We start from the raw sequence: 20,032 nt of genomic DNA on the forward strand, positions 1-20,032 counted from the left end.
ACATTTTACAACACAGAGCAGGACGAGTCTGAAGAAGGGTCGAGACCCCAAATGTCGCCCATTGCTTCTATCCAGAGATGCTGCCGGTCCCACTGAGTTACTCCAGCACTGTGTGTCCATTTACAGTACAGGTGCTCCTCAGCTTACGATGCGTCGACCTACGATGTTTCAACTTTGCGATGGTGCAAACGGCAGCGACCCGCAGCTCGCATCCGGTCACGTGATCACGCGTATTAAACGCATTGCGGCTTACGATATTTTCGGTTTCCAATGGGTTTCTCGGAACGTAACCTCATCGTAAGTTGAGGAGCACCTGTACAGGACCAGGACCTTCAGCCCTGCTTCCGAGCCGAACACGACACCAAGTTAAACTAATCTCCTCTGCCTGCACGCGATCCACATCCCCCCCCATTCCCTGCACGTCCATGTGCCTGTCCATAAGCCTCTTAAACACCACTCTCGAATCCGCCTCCACCACCACCTCTGGCCCATCAGTCTGAAGAAGGGTCTCGACCCAAAACGCCATCCATTCCTTCTCTCCAGAGATGCTGCCCGACCCGCTGAGTCCCTCCAGCATTTTGTGTCTACTCGTGTGACCACCTCTGGCAACGCATAGAAGCCACCCACCACCCACTGTGTAAACGGAGCGGCACGGTGGCGCAGCGTTAGAGTTGCTGCCTTACAGCGAATGCAGCGCCGGAGACTCAGGTTCGATCCTGACTACGGGCGCCGTCTGTACGGAGTTTGTACGTTCTCCCCGTGACCTGCGTGGGTTTTCTCCGAGATCTTCGGTTTCCTCCCACACTTCAAAGATGTGCAGGTTTGTAGGTTAATTGGCTGGGCAAATGTAAAAATTGTCCCTCGTGTGTGTAGGACAGTGTTAATGTGCGGGGATCGCTGGTCGGTGCGGACCCGGTGGGCCGAAGGGCCTGCTTCCACGCTGTAACTCTAAATCTAAAAAAAATCTAAAAAATATCTAAATAAAACTTTTCCCGCGCATCTCCTTTAAACTTTGCCCCTCACCTCAAAGCTGTGCCTTCTAGTGTTTGACATTTCCACCTTGGGGAAAAAGGTTCTGACTGTCTACCCTATCTACGCCTCTCATAATGTTAAATACTTCCATCAACTTGCCAGTTTATAGGGAGAAGGCCGGAAAATGGGGTTGAGAGGGGAAAAATAGATCAGCCATGATTGTGGAGCAGACGTGTTGAGCCGAATGGCCTTATTCTGCTCCTGTATCTTATGAGCAGGTCTCCCCGCAGCTGCTAGCGTTCCACAGAAAACAAACCAAGTCTGTCCAACCTCTCCCTGTAGCTAATAACCCCCTAATTCAGGCATCATTCTGGTAAACCTCCTCTGCACATCGATCCTGTAATGGGGTGACCAGAACTGCACAGTGATCTTCCAGAAACCTTTTAAATGTGATAAGCATCTCTGCTTCTACCTGGCTTTCAAGCAGAACGTTCCAGATCACCACCTTCTTAGGAATCGCACAGCATGGAAATAAGTCCTTCGTCCCAACTTGCCGATGCTGAACGAGCTGACCCATGTAAGCTGGTGCCATTTGCCCGTGTTTGGCCCATATCCTTCTAAACCTTTCCTATAAATGTTTAGTCCAAGTATCTTAAATGTCTTTAACAAAACACTTTATCAGTTTGCCGACTGAGTGTTTGATGGCACTGGGGTTTAGAAGGATGAGGGGGAACCTCATTGAAAATTACCGAATAGTGAAAGGCTTAGATAGAGTGAAAGTGGCGAGGATGTTTCCACTAGTGGGAGAGTCTCGGACTAGAGGTCACAGCCTCAGAATTAAAGGACGTTCCTTTAGGAAGGAGTTGAGGAGGAATTTCTTTAGTCAGAGAGTGGTGAATCTGTGGAAGTCTTTGCCACAGGAGGCCGTCAATGGATATATTTAAGGCAGAGACAGACTCTTGATTTAGTACAGGTGTCAGGGGTTTTGGGGCGAAGGCAGGAGAATGGGTAGGAGAGAGGGATCAGCCAGGATTGAATGGCAGAGTGAACTTGATGGGCCGAATGGCCTAATTCTGCTCCAATGGCATGACCTTATGAACTTCTGTCATGTGGGAACTCTGGCAGAAAGGGTTGAGTTAATGTCCCGGTTCAACTACATGTTGCACTTGGATGGCCTTTGCCTTCATTTAAATATATTGTCAGGCAGTAAGATCCCCGACTTACAAATTGTTCATGTTATGTGCAGTACTCAGCAACAGAACCTTGTTGTAACCCGGGAAGGACCTGCATTAACTTTCCTCAAATTCAAAAGTCATACATGGATAGACAAAGGCTGAGAGATATATATGGGCCAAACTCAGGTCAATGGGACTAGCTTTGATGGGGCATTTTGTTTGGCATTTCTCTCTTTATCTCTCTCTTTTTATGTAACAGAGGCCGCGTCAGGTGCATGTAGTTTAATTTAGTTCAGTAATACAGAATGGAAACAGGACCTTCAGCCCACACCACCCATCGATCACCCATTCACACTAGTTCTATGCCATCCAACTCTCTCATCCACTCCCTACACACCAGGGGCAATTTAAAGAGGCAAATTCACCTACAAACCCGCACGTCTTTGGGAGGTGGGAGGAAATTGGGAGTTCCCTGAGGAAACCCACACGGTCACGGGGAGAGCGAGCAAACTCCACATAGGCAGCACCCGAGGTCAGGATCGAACCGGGGTCTCTGGTGCAGTGTGGCAGCAGCTCTACCGAGGGTCACGAGGGTATACCTACTGCACCGCGCTGCCTACGCAATCATTTCTAGGGGGGTCAACCTCTCTCCGAACTCACAAGGACAACCAAATGAGTATGACCTAATGTATCCTTTCATATGACTTTCATATGACTTTCATATGACTTTCATATGAGGAAAGACTGGATAGACTGGGCTTGTACTCGTTGGAATTTAGAAGACTGAGGGGGGATCTTATAGAAACATATAAAATTCTTAAGGGGTTGGAGAGGCTAGATGCGGGAAGATTGTTCCCGATGTTGGGGGAGTCCAGAACCAGGGGTCACAGCTTAAGGATAAGGGGGAAGTCTTTTAGGACCGAGATGAGAAAACATTTCTTCACAGAAACATTTCTTCCTTTTGAAGAGTGGTGAGTCTGTGGAATTCTCTGCCACAGAAGGTAGTTGAGGCCAGTTCATTGGCTATATTTAAGAGGGAGTTAGATGTGGCCCTTTTTGCTAAAGGGATCAGGGGTATGGAGAGAAGGCAGGTACAGGCTACTGAGCTGGATGATCAGCCATGATCATATTGAATGGCGGTGCAGGCTCGAAGGGCCGAATGGCCTACTCCTGCACCTAGTTTCTATGTTTCTATCCGTGACACTATTGAGAGCAGGCATGGAATCGTGCAAATCCTACCTCCCTTCCCTCCAACCAGTCTCGGCTCCACGCTGTACACGGCTCCATCGCGTAACTCTTCCTCCTCGCCAACCAGTCTCCCGTTACATTTAAGGTACACATCGGCAGCGGGGAAAAAACCCTGCGGTCAAAGAAAGAAGTTGGAATTAATACAGTTTAATGAATTCAAATATCTGGTTCAAATGGTACACATATAATTCTTTAGTCAGAGGGTGGTGAATTCATTGCCACAGTCGGCTGTGGAGGCCGTCAAAGGTGGAGACTGATAGGTTCCAGATCAGGACGGGTGTCAGGGGTTGTGGGGAGATGGCAGGAGAATGGCGGAACAGACAATGGGCTGAATGGCCTAATTATGTTCCTAAGCCTTATGAACCTATATTCACATTTACTACAGAGGCCACCAAACCCACCAAGGGAGTGTGCAAGTGCTGAAGGGAGGTGCAAGAAGCACTGGACTTGAAGGGTACAAGATGGTGCCGGAAAGGTGGCAACTCGTGTACTGCCTCAGTGTAATCTACTATTCTTGTTCACTTGTACTTAGGGTGCAATGGTGGCGCAGCGGTAGAGTTGTTGCCTCACAGCGCTAGGTTTGATCCTGACTACGGGTGCTGCCTGTACGGAGTTCGTATGTTCTCCCTGTGACCTGTCTGGGTTTTCTCCGGGTGCTCCAGTTCCCTCCCACACTCCAAAGATGTACAGGTTTGTAGGTTAATTGGCTTTGGTAAAAATTGTAAATTGTCCTGGTGTGTGGGATAGTTAGTGTGCAGGGATCGCTGGTCGGCATGGACTCAATGGGCCGAAGGGCCTATTTCCGGGCTCTATCTCTAAACTATACTACTTTAGTGTGATTGTAGCTGTGTATAATGAGATTTTTATTGAAGTAGAAACAAAGAACTGTAGTCAAGTCAAGTCAATTTTATTTGTATAGCACATTTAAAAACAACCCACGTTGACCAAAGTGCTGTACATCAGTTCAGGTACTAAGAACGAACATACAATGGCACACAAACATAACAGCACATACATAAACAGTTCACAGCGCCCCCTTAGAGGGCCTCAAACGCTAGGGAGTAGAAATAGGTTTTGAGCCTGGACTTAAAGGAGTCGATGGAGGGGGCAGTTCCGATGGGGAGAGGGATGCTGTTCCACAGTCTAGGAGCTGCAACCGCAAAAGCGCGGTCACCCCTGAGCTTAAGCCTAGACCGCGGGATAGTGAGTAGCCCCAAGTCGGCCGACCTGAGGGACCTGGAGATAGAGTGGTGGGTTAGAAGATTTCTGTAGATGCCGGTTTACAAGCAAAGACACAAAGCACTGGAATAACTCAGCAGGTCAGGAATCATCCTTAGACCTTAGAAATACAGCGTGTAAACAGGCCCTTCAGCCCACCAAGACCACGTTGGCCAGCTATTGCCTTTTAAATATTGTTATAGTACCTGCCTTAACTACCTCCTTGCAGCTCATTCCATACACCCACGACCCTCTGTGTGAAAAGGTTGCCCCTCGTTTCTATTAAATCCTTCCCCTCTCACCTTATATTTAGTTTAGACAATAGACAATAGACAATAGGTGCAGGAGTAGGCCATTCAGCCCTTCGAGCCAGCACCGCCATTCAATGCGATCATGGCTGATCACTCTCAATCAGTACCCCGTTCCTGCCTTCTCCCCATACCCCCTCACTCCGCTATCCTTAAGAGCTCTATCCAGCTCTCTCTTGAAAGCATCCAACGAACTGGCCTCTACTGCCTTCTGAGGCAGAGAATTCCACATCTTCACCATCCTCTGACTGAAAAAGTTCTTCCTCATCTCCGTTCTAAATGGCCTACCCCTTATTCTTAAACTGTGGCCCCTTGTTCTGGACTCCCCCAACATTGGGAACATGTTTCCTGCCTCTAATGTGTCCAATCCCCTAATTATCTTATATGTTTCAATAAGATCCCCCCTCATCCTTTTAAATTCCAGTGTATACAAGCCCAATCGCTCCAGCCTTTCAACATACGACAGTCATTTAGTTTCTTGTCACGTGTACCGAGCGAGGTACAGTGAAAAACTTTTGTTGCGTGCTAGCCAGTCAGCTGATAGACAATACACGATTCCAATCAAACTGTCCACAGTGTACAGATACAGGATAAAGGGAATAATACGTCCCCTGGTTCTTGATTCGTCGGTCGTGGCTATCCCTCGAGGTCGAGGGTTCTGGTCTACGTTCCGTTGTTTTTATGAACTCTCAGGTGGCTTATGAGTCCAATGCTAGCTTTGAAAGTTCTTTGGCATTCAGGGCAGGTAATTCCAGATGTCAGATCGGGCTTTGGTTGTTGCTGCTTGTTTATTTCTCTTTTCTTCTAATTCTGCACATCTTCTGGCTTTGAAGGTCGCTGTTCCTTTTTGGATGACGGTTGGCCAGAGTTTCCTGTCCTTGGCATTGGCTTCCCAATTGTCCATGTCCATTCCACATTTCTTCACGCTGGCTTTTAAGGCGTCTTTGAATCTCTTCTTTTGTCCGCCTCTTTTACGTTTGCCTTCTTTAAGCTGGGAGTAGAAGGCTTGCTTTGGTAGACGCTCGTCTTCCATCCGAACAACATGACCGCTCCATCTTAGTTGGTTCTTGATGACGAATGCTTGATGTTTTTGCTTCATCCAGCACGCTGACGTTGGTTCTTCTGTCTTCCCAGCTGATATTTAAGCTGCTTCGAAGACATCGTTGATGGAACTTTTCAAGTGTTTCCAGATGGCGTCAGTATGTTCTCCAGATTTTTGATGCATGCAGGAGCGTTGGGATCACCACTGCTTTGTACACCAACATGTCGGTATCTGTTCGGATGTCACGATTATGAAAGACTCTCGTTCGAAGACGTCCAAAAGCTGTTCCAGCACACTTAAGACGATGTTGGATCTCGTCAGCAAGGTTGACATTGGAGGAGAGGTGACTTCCAAGGTACATTACCCTGCTCTGGGGAAGAGACTCCGTGCATTTACCAGATCTATTCCTCCCATGATTTTGTACATCTCTACAAGATCACCCCTCATCCTCCTGCACTCCGAGGAATAAAGTCCTAGCCTACTCAATAGCTCAGGGATAGCTAGTCCTGGCAACATTCTCGTAAATCTTCCCTTCACCCTTTCCAAATTGACATATTTCCTACAACATGGTGCTCAAACCTGAAGATGATACTCTAAACACGGCCTCACCAACGTCTTACATAACTACAACATGACCACCCCCCCCCCCCCCCCCAACTTCTATACTCACGTACTCTGACTGATGATGCCCAACATGCCAAACGCCTTTTTGACCACCCGAATCACCTGTGACTCCACCTTCAAGGCACTTTGGACCTGAACTCCTCGATCTCCTTGATGGACAAAATGTTGGAGTAACTCAACAGGTCCAGCAACATCTCTGGAGAGAAGGAATATGTGGCTGCTCTACAACACTTCCCTGAGCCCTACCATTCACTGCCCAAAGATACTAGAGGAACAAGATGGACCACTCCGTTGAAATCGCCTATACTGAAGTGTAGTACGCAAAGGAGCCATTTTAGTAAGCAAAACCCGCCGTTCGCTCTGCCTCTCGCAGTGTAATCAGTGTTGTGGGGGAATAGTATGAGTGATTATACCATTAAAATGCAGAATATATCTCATCTATCAATTCACAGATTTTTGTTATTTTTCTTTTTAAATGTTTCTGCAAGTTTCTGCCTCTAAAATGGCACCGTGACGTACTACGGTTTTTAGGGTCGAGTGGTCTATCTTGTTCCTCTAGTATCTTTGGTCCTGCCCTGGTTAGACTTCCCAAAATGCAGCACCTCACATTTCTCAGTGTTAAACTCCATCTGTATTTATGTTCTGTGTATTCTTGCCAGCTTATTGATGGCAGAGTGAACAGTCCGAGTCCCAGCCGCCAGTGCCCCGGCTCCCCAGTGTCCCAGCCCCCATCCCAATGCCTCAGCCCCCGTCCCAGTGCCTCAGCCCCTGTCCCAGTACCCCAGCCCGAGTGTCCCAGTGCCCCAGCCCTTGTCCCAGTACCCCAGCCTGAGTGTCCCAGCCCCTGTCCCAGTGCCCCAGCCCGAGTGTCCCAGTACCCCAGCCCTTGTCCCAGTGCCCCAGCCCGTGTCCCAGTGCCAGGCCGTCCCCTAGCCTGTGTTCCAGTGCCCCAACCCCAATGTCTCAGCCCCTGTCCCAGTGCCCTAGCCCGTGTCCCAGTGACCAGCCTGTGTTCCAGTGCCCCAACCCCAGTGCCCCAGCCCATCCCAGTGCCCGAGCCCCTGCTGTCCCAGTGCCCCAGCCCCTGCTGTGTCCCAGTGCCCCAGACCTGCTGTGTCCCAGCCCCTGTCCCAGTACCCCAGCCCATCCCACTGTCCCAGCCCTAGTGTCCCAGTGTCCAGCCCGTGTTTTAGTGCCCTAGCCCCTGTGTCCCAGTTTCCCAGCCTGTCCCAGTGCCACAGACCCTGTCCCAGTGCCCCAACCCCCGTCCCAGTGTCCAGCCCATGTCCCAGTGCCCCAGCCCCTGTGTCCATGTCCCAGTGCCCCAGCCCCTGTGTACCAGCCCCTGTCCCAGTGCCCCAGCCCCTGTGTCCATGTCCCAGTGCCCCAGCCCCTGTGTACCAGCCTCTGTCCCAGTGCCCCAGCCCCTGTCCCAGTGCCCCAGCCCCTGTGTACCAGCGCCCGTCCCAGTGCCCCAGCCCGTGTGTCCATGTCCCAGTGCCCCAGCCCCTGTGTACCAGCCCCTCCCTGTCCCAGTGCCCCAGCCCCTGTCCCAGTGCCCCAGCCCTTGTGTACCAGCGCCCCTGTCCCAGTGCCCCAGCCCCTGTGTACCAGCCCCTGTCCCAGTGCCCCAGCCCCTGTGTACCAGCCCCTGTCCCAGTGCCCCAGCCCCCGTGTACCAGCCCCTGTCCCAGTGCCCCAGCCCCTGTGTACCAGCCCCTGTCCCAGTGCCCCAGCCCCTGTGTACCAGCCCCTGTCCCAGTGCCCCAGCCCCTGTGTACCAGCCCCTGTCCCAGTGCCCCAGCCCCTGTGTACCAGCCCATGTCCCAGTGCCCCAGCCCCTGTGTACCAGCCCCTGTCCCAGTGCCCCAGCCCCTGTGTACCAGCCCCTGTCCCAGTGCCCCAGCCCCTGTTTACCAGCCCATGTCCCAGTGCCCCAGCCCCTGTGTACCAGCCCCTGTCCCAGTGCCCCAGCCCCTGTGTACCAGCCCATGTCCCAGTGCCCCAGCCCCTGTGTACCAGCCCCTGTCCCAGTGCCCCAGCCCCTGTGTCCATGTCCCAGTGCCCCAGCCCATGTCCCAGTGCCCCCGCCCATGTCCCAGTGCCCCAGCCCCTGTGTACCAGCCCCTGTCCCAGTGCCCCAGCCCCTGTGCCCCAGCCCCTGTGTACCAGCCCCTGTCCCAGTGCCCCAGCCCCTGTGTCCATGTCCCAGTGCCCCAGCCCATGTCCCAGTGCCCCAGCCCCTGTGTACCAGCCCCTGTGTACCAGCCCCTGTGTACCAGCCCCTGTCCCAGTGCCCCAGCCCCTGTGTACCAGCCCCTGTCCCAGTGCCCCAGCCCCTGTGTACCAGCCCCTGTCCCAGTGCCCCAGCCCCTGTCCCAGTGCCCCAGCCCCTGTGTACCAGCCCATGTCCCAGTGCCCCAGCCCCTGTGTACCAGCCCATGTCCCAGTGCCCCAGCCCCTGTGTACCAGCCCCTGTGTACCAGCCCCTGTCCCAGTGCCCCAGCCCCTGTGTACCAGCCCCTGTGTACCAGCCCCTGTGTCCATGCCCCAGCCCCTGTGTACCAGCCCCTGTCCCAGTGCCCCAGCCCCTGTGTCCATGTCCCAGCCCCTGTGTACCAGCCCCTGTCCCAGTGCCCCAGCCCCTGTGTACCAGCCCCTGTGTACCAGCCCCTGTGTCCATGCCCCAGCCCCTGTGTACCAGCCCCTGTGTACCAGCCCCTGTGTCCATGCCCCAGCCCCTGTGTACCAGCCCCTGTGTACCAGCCCCTGTCCCAGTGCCCCAGCCCCTGTGTACCAGCCCCTGTCCCAGTGCCCCAGCCCCTGTGTACCAGCCCCTGTGTACCAGCCCCTGTGTACCAGCCCCTGTCCCAGTGCCCCAGCCCCTGTGTACCAGCCCCTGTGTACCAGCCCCTGTCCCAGTGCCCCAGCCCCTGTGTCCATGTCCCAGTGCCCCAGCCCCTGTGTACCAGCCCCTCTGTACCAGCCCCTGTGTACCAGCCCCTGTCCCAGTGCCCCAGCCCCTGTGTACCAGCGCCCCTGTCCCAGTGCCCCAGCCCCTGTGTACCAGCGCCCCTGTCCCAGTGCCCCAGCCCCTGTGCCAGTGCCCCAGCCCCTGTGTACCAGCCCCTGTGTACCAGCCCCTGTGTCCATGTCCCAGTGCCCCAGCCCCTGTGTACCAGTGCCCCTGTCCCAGTGCCCCAGCCCCTGTGTACCAGCCCCTGTCCCAGTGCCCCAGCCCCTGTGTACCAGCCCCTGTGTACCAGCCCCTGTCCCAGTGCCCCAGCCCCTGTGTACCAGCGCCCCTGTCCCAGTGCCCCAGCCCCTGTGTACCAGCCCCTGTCCCAGTGCCCCAGCCCCTGTGTACCAGCCCCTGTCCCAGTGCCCCAGCCCCAGTGCCCCAGCCCCTGTGTACCAGCCCCTGTGTACCAGCCCCTGTCCCAGTGCCCCAGCCCCTGTGTACCAGCCCCTGTGTACCAGCCCCTGTCCCAGTGCCCCAGCCCCTGTGTACCAGCCCCTGTCCCAGTGCCCCAGCCCCAGTGCCCCAGCCCCTGTGTACCAGCCCCTGTGTACCAGCCCCTGTGTACCAGCACCTGTGCCCCAGCCCCTGTCCCAGTGCCCCAGCCCGTGTACCAGCCCCTGTGTACCAGCACCTGTGTACCAGCACCTGTGCCCCAGCCCCTGTGTACCAGCCCCTGTGTACCAGCCCCTGTGCCCCAGCCCCTGTGCACCAGCCCCTGTGTCCCAGCCCCTGTGTACCAGCCCCTGTGTACCAGCCCCTGTGCCCCAGCCCCTGTGCCCCAGCCCCTGTCCCAGTGCCCCAGCCCCTGTGTCCCAGCCCCTGTGCCCCAGCCCCTGTGCCCCAGCCCCTGTGCCCCAGCCCCTGTCCCAGTGCCCCAGCCCCTGTGTACCAGCCCCTGTGTACCAGCCCCTGTGTACCAGCCCCTGTGCACCAGCCCCTGTGTACCAGCCCCTGTGCCCCAGCCCCTGTCCCAGTGCCCCAGCCCCTGTGCCCCAGCCCCTGTCCCAGTGCCCCAGCCCCTGTGCCCCAGCCCCTGTCCCAGTGCCCCTGTCCCAGTGCCCCTGTCCCAGTGCCCCAGCCCCTGTGTCCCAGCCCCTGTGCCCCAGCCCCTGTGTACCAGCCCCTGTGCCCCAGCCCCTGTCCCAGTGCCCCAGCCCCTGTCCCAGTGCCCCTGTCCCAGTGCCCCAGCCCCTGTGTACCAGCCCCTGTGTACCAGCCCCTGTGTACCAGCCCCTGTGCCCCAGCCCCTGTGTACCAGCCCCTGTGTACCAGCCCCTGTCCCAGTGCCCCAGCCCCTGTCCCAGTGCCCCAGCCCCTGTGTACCAGCCCCTGTGTACCAGCCCCTGTGCCCCAGCCCCTGTGCCCCAGCCCCTGTGTACCAGCCCCTGTGTACCAGCCCCAGTGCCCCAGCCCCTGTGCCCCAGCCCCTGTGCCCCAGCCCCTGTGTACCAGCCCCTGTGTACCAGCCCCTGTGTACCAGCCCCTGTCCCAGTGCCCCAGCCCCAGTGCCCCAGCCCCTGTGTACCAGCCCCTGTCCCAGTGCCCCAGCCCCAGTGCCCCAGCCCCTGTGCCCCAGCCCTTGTGTACCAGCCCCTGTGTCCCAGTGCCCCAGCCCCTGTGTCCCAGCCCCTGTGTACCAGCCCCTGTGCCCCAGCCCCTGTGCCCCAGCCCCTGTGTACCAGCCCCTGTGTACCAGCCCCTGTGTCCCAGTGCCCCAGCCCCTGTGTACCAGCCCCTGTGTCCCAGTGCCCCAGCCCCTGTGTACCAGCCCCAGTGCCCCAGCCCCTGTGCCCCAGCCCCTGTGTACCAGCCCCTGTCCCAGTGCCCCAGCCCCTGTCCCAGTGCCCCTGTCCCAGTGCCCCAGCCCCTGTGTACCAGCCCCTGTGCCCCAGCCCCTGTGTACCAGCCCCTGTGTACCAGCCCCTGTCCCAGTGCCCCAGCCCCTGTCCCAGTGCCCCAGCCCCTGTGTACCAGCCCCTGTGTACCAGCCCCTGTGTACCAGCCCCTGTGTACCAGCCCCTGTGCCCCAGCCCCTGTGCCCCAGCCCCTGTGCCCCAGCCCCAGTGCCCCAGCCCCTGTGCCCCAGCCCCTGTGCACCAGCCCCTGTGCCCCAGCCCGTGTACTAGCCCCTGTGTACCAGCCCCTGTGTACCAGCCCCTGTGTACCAGCCCCTGTCCCAGTGCCCCAGCCCCTGTGTACCAGCCCCTGTGTACCAGCCCGTCCCAGTGCCCCAGCCCCTGTCCCAGTGCCCCAGCCCCAGTGCCCCAGCCCCTGTGCCCCAGCCCCTGTGCCCCAGCCCCTGTGTACCAGTGCCCCAGCCCCTGTGCCCCAGCCCCTGTGCCCCAGCCCCTGTGCCCCAGCCCCTGTGCACCAGCCCCTGTGTACCAGCCCCTGTGCCCCAGCCCCTGTGCACCAGCCCCTGTCCCAGTGCCCCAGCCCCTGTGTCCCAGCCCCTGTGCCCCAGCCCCTGTGCACCAGCCCCTGTCCCAGTGCCCCAGCCCCTGTGCCCCAGCCCCAGTGCCCCAGCCCCTGTGCACCAGCCCCTGTCCCAGTGCCCCAGCCCCTGTGCCCCAGCCCCTGTGCCCCAGCCCCTGTGCACCAGCCCCTGTGCCCCAGCCCCTGTGCCCCAGCCCCTGTGCACCAGCCCCTGTGCACCAGCCCCTGTGTACCAGCCCCTGTGTCCCAGTGCCCCAGCCCCTGTGCCCCAGCCCCTGTGCCCCAGCCCCTGTGTCCCAGCCCCTGTGCCCCAGCCCCTGTGCCCCAGCCCCTGTGTCCCAGCCCCTGTGCCCCAGCCCCTGTGCACCAGCCCCTGTCCCAGTGCCCCAGCCCCTGTGCCCCAGCCCCAGTGCCCCAGCCCCTGTGTCCCAGCCCCTGTGCCCCAGTGCCCCAGCCCCTGTGTCCCAGCCCCTGTGCCCCAGCCCCTGTGCCCCAGCCCCTGTGCCCCAGCCCCTGTGTCCCAGCCCCTGTGCCCCAGCCCCTGTGTCCCAGCCCCTGTGCCCCAGCCCCTGTGTCCCAGCCCCTGTGTCCCAGCCCCTGTGTCCCAGCCCCTGTGCCCCAGCCCCTGTGCCCCAGCCCCTGTGCCCCAGCCCCTGTGCCCCAGCCCCTGTCCCAGTGCCCCAGCCCCTGTGCCCCAGCCCCTGTCCCAGTGCCCCAGCCCCTGTGCTCCAGCCCCAGTGCCCCAGCCCCTGTGTCCCAGCCCCTGTGTCCCAGCCCCAGCCCCTGTGTACCAGCCCCTGTGTACCAGCCCCTGTGTACCAGCCCCTGTGTACCAGCCCCTGTGTACCAGCCCCTGTGTACCAGCCCCTGTCCCAGTGCCCCAGCCCCAGTGCCCCAGCCCCTGTCCCAGTGCCCCAGCCCCTGTGTACCAGCCCCTGTGTACCAGCCCCTGTCCCAGTGCCCCAGCCCCTGTGTACCAGCCCCTGTGTACCAGCCCCTGTCCCAGTGCCCCAGCCCCTGTGCCCCAGCCCCTGTGTACCAGCCCCTGTGTACCAGCCCCTGTGTACCAGCCCCTGTGCCCCAGCCCCTGTGTCCCAGCCCCTGTGCCCCAGCCCCTGTCCCAGTGCCCCTGTGTACCAGCCCCTGTGCCCCAGCCCCTGTCCCAGTGCCCCAGCCCCTGTGCCCCAGCCCCTGTGTACCAGCCCCTGTGCCCCAGCCCCTGTCCCAGTGCCCCAGCCCCTGTGTACCAGCCCCTGTGCCCCAGCCCCTGTCCCAGTGCCCCAGCCCCTGTGCCCCAGCCCCTGTGCCCCAGCCCCTGTCCCAGTGCCCCTGTGCCCCAGCCCCTGTGTACCAGCCCCTGTGCCCCAGCCCCTGTCCCAGTGCCCCAGCCCCTGTGTACCAGCCCCTGTGCCCCAGCCCCTGTGTCCCAGTGCCCCAGCCCCTGTGCCCCAGCCCCTGTCCCAGTGCCCCTGTGTACCAGCCCCTGTGCCCCAGCCCCTGTCCCAGTGCCCCAGCCCCTGTGCCCCAGCCCCTGTGTACCAGCCCCTGTGCCCCAGCCCCTGTCCCAGTGCCCCAGCCCCTGTGTACCAGCCCCTGTGTACCAGCCCCTGTGCCCCAGCCCCTGTCCCAGTGCCCCAGCCCCTGTGCCCCAGCCCCTGTCCCAGTGCCCCTGTGCCCCAGCCCCTGTGTACCAGCCCCTGTGCCCCAGCCCCTGTGCCCCAGCCCCAGTGCCCCAGCCCCAGTGCCCCAGCCCCTGTGCCCCAGCCCCTGTCCCAGTGCCCCTGTGCCCCAGCCCCTGTGCCCCAGCCCCTGTGCCCCAGCCCCAGTGCCCCAGCCCCTGTGCCCCAGCCCCTGTCCCAGTGCCCCTGTGCCCCAGCCCCTGTGCCCCAGCCCCAGTGCCCCAGCCCCTGTGCCCCAGCCCCTGTGCCCCAGCCCCTGTCCCAGTGCCCCTGTGCCCCAGCCCCTGTGCCCCAGCCCCTGTGCCCCAGCCCCTGTCCCAGTGCCCCTGTGCCCCAGCCCCTGTGCCCCAGCCCCAGTGCCCCAGCCCCAGTGCCCCAGCCCCTGTGCCCCAGCCCCTGTCCCAGTGCCCCTGTGCCCCAGCCCCTGTGTACCAGCCCCTGTGCCCCAGCCCCTGTGCCCCAGCCCCAGTGCCCCAGCCCCAGTGCCCCAGCCCCTGTGCCCCAGCCCCTGTCCCAGTGCCCCTGTGCCCCAGCCCCTGTGTACCAGCCCCTGTGCCCCAGCCCCAGTGCCCCAGCCCCTGTGCCCCAGCCCCTGTGCCCCAGCCCCAGTGCCCCAGCCCCAGTGCCCCAGCCCCTGTGCCCCAGCCCCAGTGCCCCAGCCCCTGTGCCCCAGCCCCTGTGCCCCAGCCCCTGTCCCAGTGCCCCTGTGCCCCAGCCCCTGTGTACCAGCCCCTGTGCCCCAGCCCCTGTGCCCCAGCCCCAGTGCCCCAGCCCCTGTGCCCCAGCCCCTGTGCCCCAGCCCCAGTGCCCCAGCCCCAGTGCCCCAGCCCCTGTGCCCCAGCCCCTGTGCCCCAGCCCCAGTGCCCCAGCCCCTGTGCCCCAGCCCCTGTCCCAGTGCCCCTGTGCCCCAGCCCCTGTGTACCAGCCCCTGTGCCCCAGCCCCTGTGCCCCAGCCCCAGTGCCCCAGCCCCAGTGCCCCAGCCCCTGTGCCCCAGCCCCTGTGCCCCAGCCCCTGTCCCAGTGCCCCTGTGCCCCAGCCCCTGTGTACCAGTCCCTGTGCCCCAGCCCCTGTGCCCCAGCCCCAGTGCCCCAGCCCCTGTCCCAGTGCCCCTGTGCCCCAGCCCCTGTGCCCCAGCCCCAGTGCCCCAGCCCCTGTCCCAGTGCCCCTGTGCCCCTGTCCCAGTGCCCCTGTGCCCCAGCCCCAGTGCCCCAGCCCCTGTGCCCCTGTCCCAGTGCCCCTGTGCCCCAGCCCCTGTCCCAGTGCCCCTGTGCCCCAGCCCCTGTCCCAGTGCCCCAGTGCCCCAGCCCCTGTCCCAGTGCCCCTGTGCCCCAGCCCCTGTCCCAGTGCCCCTGTGCCCCAGCCCCTGTCCCAGTGCCCCTGTGCCCCAGCCCCTGTCCCAGTGCCCCTGTGCCCCAGCCCCTGTGCCCCAGCCCCAGTGCCCCAGCCCCTGTCCCAGTGCCCCTGTGCACCAGCCCCTGTGCCCCAGCCCCTGTCCCAGTGCCCCAGCCCCTGTGCACCAGCCCCTGTGTACCAGCCCCTGTGCCCCAGCCCCAGCCCCTGTGTCCCAGCCCCTGTGCCCCAGCCCCTGTCCCAGTGCCCCTGTGCCCCAGCCCCTGTCCCAGTGCCCCAGCCCCTGTGCACCAGCCCCTGTGTACCAGCCCCTGTGCCCCAGCCCCAGCCCCTGTGTCCCAGCCCCTGTGCCCCAGCCCCTGTCCCAGTGCCCCTGTGCCCCAGCCCCTGTCCCAGTGCCCCTGTGCCCCAGCCCCTGTCCCAGTGCCCCTGTGCCCCAGCCCCTGTGCCCCAGCCCCAGTGCCCCAGCCCCTGTCCCAGTGCCCCTGTGCCCCAGCCCCTGTGCCCCAGCCCCTGCCCCAGTGCCCCAGCCCCTGTGTCCCAGCCCCTGTGCCCCAGCCCCTGTCCCAGTGCCCCTGTGCCCCAGCCCCTGTCCCAGTGCCCCAGCCCCTGTGCCCCAGCCCCTGTCCCAGTGCCCCTGTGCCCCAGCCCCTGTCCCAGTGTCCCAGCCCCTGTGCCCCAGCCCCTGCCCCAGTGCCCCAGCCCCTGTGTCCCAGCCCCTGTGCCCCAGCCCCTGTCCCAGTGCCCCTGTGCCCCAGCCCCTGTCCCAGTGCCCCAGCCCCTGTGCCCCAGCCCCTGTCCCAGTGCCCCTGTGCCCCAGCCCCTGTCCCAGTGTCCCAGCCCCTGTGCCCCAGCCCCTGTCCCAGTGCCCCTGTGCCCCAACCCCCGTCCCAGTGTCCAGCCCATGTCCCAGTGCCCCAGCCCCTGTGTCCATGTCCCAGTGCCCCAGCCCCTGTGTACCAGCCCCTGTCCCAGTGCCCCAGCCCCTGTGTCCATGTCCCAGTGCCCCAGCCCCTGTGTACCAGCCTCTGTCCCAGTGCCCCAGCCCCTGTCCCAGTGCCCCAGCCCCTGTGTACCAGCGCCCGTCCCAGTGCCCCAGCCCGTGTGTCCATGTCCCAGTGCCCCAGCCCCTGTGTACCAGCCCCTCCCTGTCCCAGTGCCCCAGCCCCTGTCCCAGTGCCCCAGCCCTTGTGTACCAGCGCCCCTGTCCCAGTGCCCCAGCCCCTGTGTACCAGCCCCTGTCCCAGTGCCCCAGCCCCTGTGTACCAGCCCCTGTCCCAGTGCCCCAGCCCCCGTGTACCAGCCCCTGTCCCAGTGCCCCAGCCCCTGTGTACCAGCCCCTGTCCCAGTGCCCCAGCCCCTGTGTACCAGCCCCTGTCCCAGTGCCCCAGCCCCTGTGTACCAGCCCCTGTCCCAGTGCCCCAGCCCCTGTGTACCAGCCCATGTCCCAGTGCCCCAGCCCCTGTGTACCAGCCCCTGTCCCAGTGCCCCAGCCCCTGTGTACCAGCCCCTGTCCCAGTGCCCCAGCCCCTGTTTACCAGCCCATGTCCCAGTGCCCCAGCCCCTGTGTACCAGCCCCTGTCCCAGTGCCCCAGCCCCTGTGTACCAGCCCATGTCCCAGTGCCCCAGCCCCTGTGTACCAGCCCCTGTCCCAGTGCCCCAGCCCCTGTGTCCATGTCCCAGTGCCCCAGCCCATGTCCCAGTGCCCCCGCCCATGTCCCAGTGCCCCAGCCCCTGTGTACCAGCCCCTGTCCCAGTGCCCCAGCCCCTGTGCCCCAGCCCCTGTGTACCAGCCCCTGTCCCAGTGCCCCAGCCCCTGTGTCCATGTCCCAGTGCCCCAGCCCATGTCCCAGTGCCCCAGCCCCTGTGTACCAGCCCCTGTGTACCAGCCCCTGTGTACCAGCCCCTGTCCCAGTGCCCCAGCCCCTGTGTACCAGCCCCTGTCCCAGTGCCCCAGCCCCTGTGTACCAGCCCCTGTCCCAGTGCCCCAGCCCCTGTCCCAGTGCCCCAGCCCCTGTGTACCAGCCCATGTCCCAGTGCCCCAGCCCCTGTGTACCAGCCCATGTCCCAGTGCCCCAGCCCCTGTGTACCAGCCCCTGTGTACCAGCCCCTGTCCCAGTGCCCCAGCCCCTGTGTACCAGCCCCTGTGTACCAGCCCCTGTGTCCATGCCCCAGCCCCTGTGTACCAGCCCCTGTCCCAGTGCCCCAGCCCCTGTGTCCATGTCCCAGCCCCTGTGTACCAGCCCCTGTCCCAGTGCCCCAGCCCCTGTGTACCAGCCCCTGTGTACCAGCCCCTGTGTCCATGCCCCAGCCCCTGTGTACCAGCCCCTGTGTACCAGCCCCTGTGTCCATGCCCCAGCCCCTGTGTACCAGCCCCTGTGTACCAGCCCCTGTCCCAGTGCCCCAGCCCCTGTGTACCAGCCCCTGTCCCAGTGCCCCAGCCCCTGTGTACCAGCCCCTGTGTACCAGCCCCTGTGTACCAGCCCCTGTCCCAGTGCCCCAGCCCCTGTGTACCAGCCCCTGTGTACCAGCCCCTGTCCCAGTGCCCCAGCCCCTGTGTCCATGTCCCAGTGCCCCAGCCCCTGTGTACCAGCCCCTCTGTACCAGCCCCTGTGTACCAGCCCCTGTCCCAGTGCCCCAGCCCCTGTGTACCAGCGCCCCTGTCCCAGTGCCCCAGCCCCTGTGTACCAGCGCCCCTGTCCCAGTGCCCCAGCCCCTGTGCCAGTGCCCCAGCCCCTGTGTACCAGCCCCTGTGTACCAGCCCCTGTGTCCATGTCCCAGTGCCCCAGCCCCTGTGTACCAGTGCCCCTGTCCCAGTGCCCCAGCCCCTGTGTACCAGCCCCTGTCCCAGTGCCCCAGCCCCTGTGTACCAGCCCCTGTGTACCAGCCCCTGTCCCAGTGCCCCAGCCCCTGTGTACCAGCGCCCCTGTCCCAGTGCCCCAGCCCCTGTGTACCAGCCCCTGTCCCAGTGCCCCAGCCCCTGTGTACCAGCCCCTGTCCCAGTGCCCCAGCCCCAGTGCCCCAGCCCCTGTGTACCAGCCCCTGTGTACCAGCCCCTGTCCCAGTGCCCCAGCCCCTGTGTACCAGCCCCTGTGTACCAGCCCCTGTCCCAGTGCCCCAGCCCCTGTGTACCAGCCCCTGTCCCAGTGCCCCAGCCCCAGTGCCCCAGCCCCTGTGTACCAGCCCCTGTGTACCAGCCCCTGTGTACCAGCACCTGTGCCCCAGCCCCTGTCCCAGTGCCCCAGCCCGTGTACCAGCCCCTGTGTACCAGCACCTGTGTACCAGCACCTGTGCCCCAGCCCCTGTGTACCAGCCCCTGTGTACCAGCCCCTGTGCCCCAGCCCCTGTGCACCAGCCCCTGTGTCCCAGCCCCTGTGTACCAGCCCCTGTGTACCAGCCCCTGTGCCCCAGCCCCTGTGCCCCAGCCCCTGTCCCAGTGCCCCAGCCCCTGTGTCCCAGCCCCTGTGCCCCAGCCCCTGTGCCCCAGCCCCTGTGCCCCAGCCCCTGTCCCAGTGCCCCAGCCCCTGTGTACCAGCCCCTGTGTACCAGCCCCTGTGTACCAGCCCCTGTGCACCAGCCCCTGTGTACCAGCCCCTGTGCCCCAGCCCCTGTCCCAGTGCCCCAGCCCCTGTGCCCCAGCCCCTGTCCCAGTGCCCCAGCCCCTGTGCCCCAGCCCCTGTCCCAGTGCCCCTGTCCCAGTGCCCCTGTCCCAGTGCCCCAGCCCCTGTGTCCCAGCCCCTGTGCCCCAGCCCCTGTGTACCAGCCCCTGTGCCCCAGCCCCTGTCCCAGTGCCCCAGCCCCTGTCCCAGTGCCCCTGTCCCAGTGCCCCAGCCCCTGTGTACCAGCCCCTGTGTACCAGCCCCTGTGTACCAGCCCCTGTGCCCCAGCCCCTGTGTACCAGCCCCTGTGTACCAGCCCCTGTCCCAGTGCCCCAGCCCCTGTCCCAGTGCCCCAGCCCCTGTGTACCAGCCCCTGTGTACCAGCCCCTGTGCCCCAGCCCCTGTGCCCCAGCCCCTGTGTACCAGCCCCTGTGTACCAGCCCCAGTGCCCCAGCCCCTGTGCCCCAGCCCCTGTGCCCCAGCCCCTGTGTACCAGCCCCTGTGTACCAGCCCCTGTGTACCAGCCCCTGTCCCAGTGCCCCAGCCCCAGTGCCCCAGCCCCTGTGTACCAGCCCCTGTCCCAGTGCCCCAGCCCCAGTGCCCCAGCCCCTGTGCCCCAGCCCTTGTGTACCAGCCCCTGTGTCCCAGTGCCCCAGCCCCTGTGTCCCAGCCCCTGTGTACCAGCCCCTGTGCCCCAGCCCCTGTGCCCCAGCCCCTGTGTACCAGCCCCTGTGTACCAGCCCCTGTGTCCCAGTGCCCCAGCCCCTGTGTACCAGCCCCTGTGTCCCAGTGCCCCAGCCCCTGTGTACCAGCCCCAGTGCCCCAGCCCCTGTGCCCCAGCCCCTGTGTACCAGCCCCTGTCCCAGTGCCCCAGCCCCTGTCCCAGTGCCCCTGTCCCAGTGCCCCAGCCCCTGTGTACCAGCCCCTGTGCCCCAGCCCCTGTGTACCAGCCCCTGTGTACCAGCCCCTGTCCCAGTGCCCCAGCCCCTGTCCCAGTGCCCCAGCCCCTGTGTACCAGCCCCTGTGTACCAGCCCCTGTGTACCAGCCCCTGTGTACCAGCCCCTGTGCCCCAGCCCCTGTGCCCCAGCCCCTGTGCCCCAGCCCCAGTGCCCCAGCCCCTGTGCCCCAGCCCCTGTGCACCAGCCCCTGTGCCCCAGCCCGTGTACTAGCCCCTGTGTACCAGCCCCTGTGTACCAGCCCCTGTGTACCAGCCCCTGTCCCAGTGCCCCAGCCCCTGTGTACCAGCCCCTGTGTACCAGCCCGTCCCAGTGCCCCAGCCCCTGTCCCAGTGCCCCAGCCCCAGTGCCCCAGCCCCTGTGCCCCAGCCCCTGTGCCCCAGCCCCTGTGTACCAGTGCC

General features: G+C 62.9%; 1 protein-coding gene across 1 annotated transcript in view; it reads right to left on the minus strand.

Annotated features, from left to right (window-relative positions):
* Window positions 1-20,032, minus strand: part of sde2 (SDE2 telomere maintenance homolog (S. pombe)) — a 70,275-nt gene that overhangs the window by 45,672 nt on the left and 4,571 nt on the right. The window contains exon 2 of the mRNA XM_078398845.1: window positions 3,387-3,507. Within this exon, the coding sequence (XP_078254971.1) occupies window positions 3,387-3,507 (121 nt within the window). The remainder of the gene's footprint in view (window positions 1-3,386; window positions 3,508-20,032) is intronic.

This window comes from Rhinoraja longicauda, chromosome 5, assembly GCF_053455715.1.
Source record: "Rhinoraja longicauda isolate Sanriku21f chromosome 5, sRhiLon1.1, whole genome shotgun sequence".
Classification (NCBI taxonomy): domain Eukaryota; kingdom Metazoa; phylum Chordata; class Chondrichthyes; order Rajiformes; family Arhynchobatidae; genus Rhinoraja; species Rhinoraja longicauda.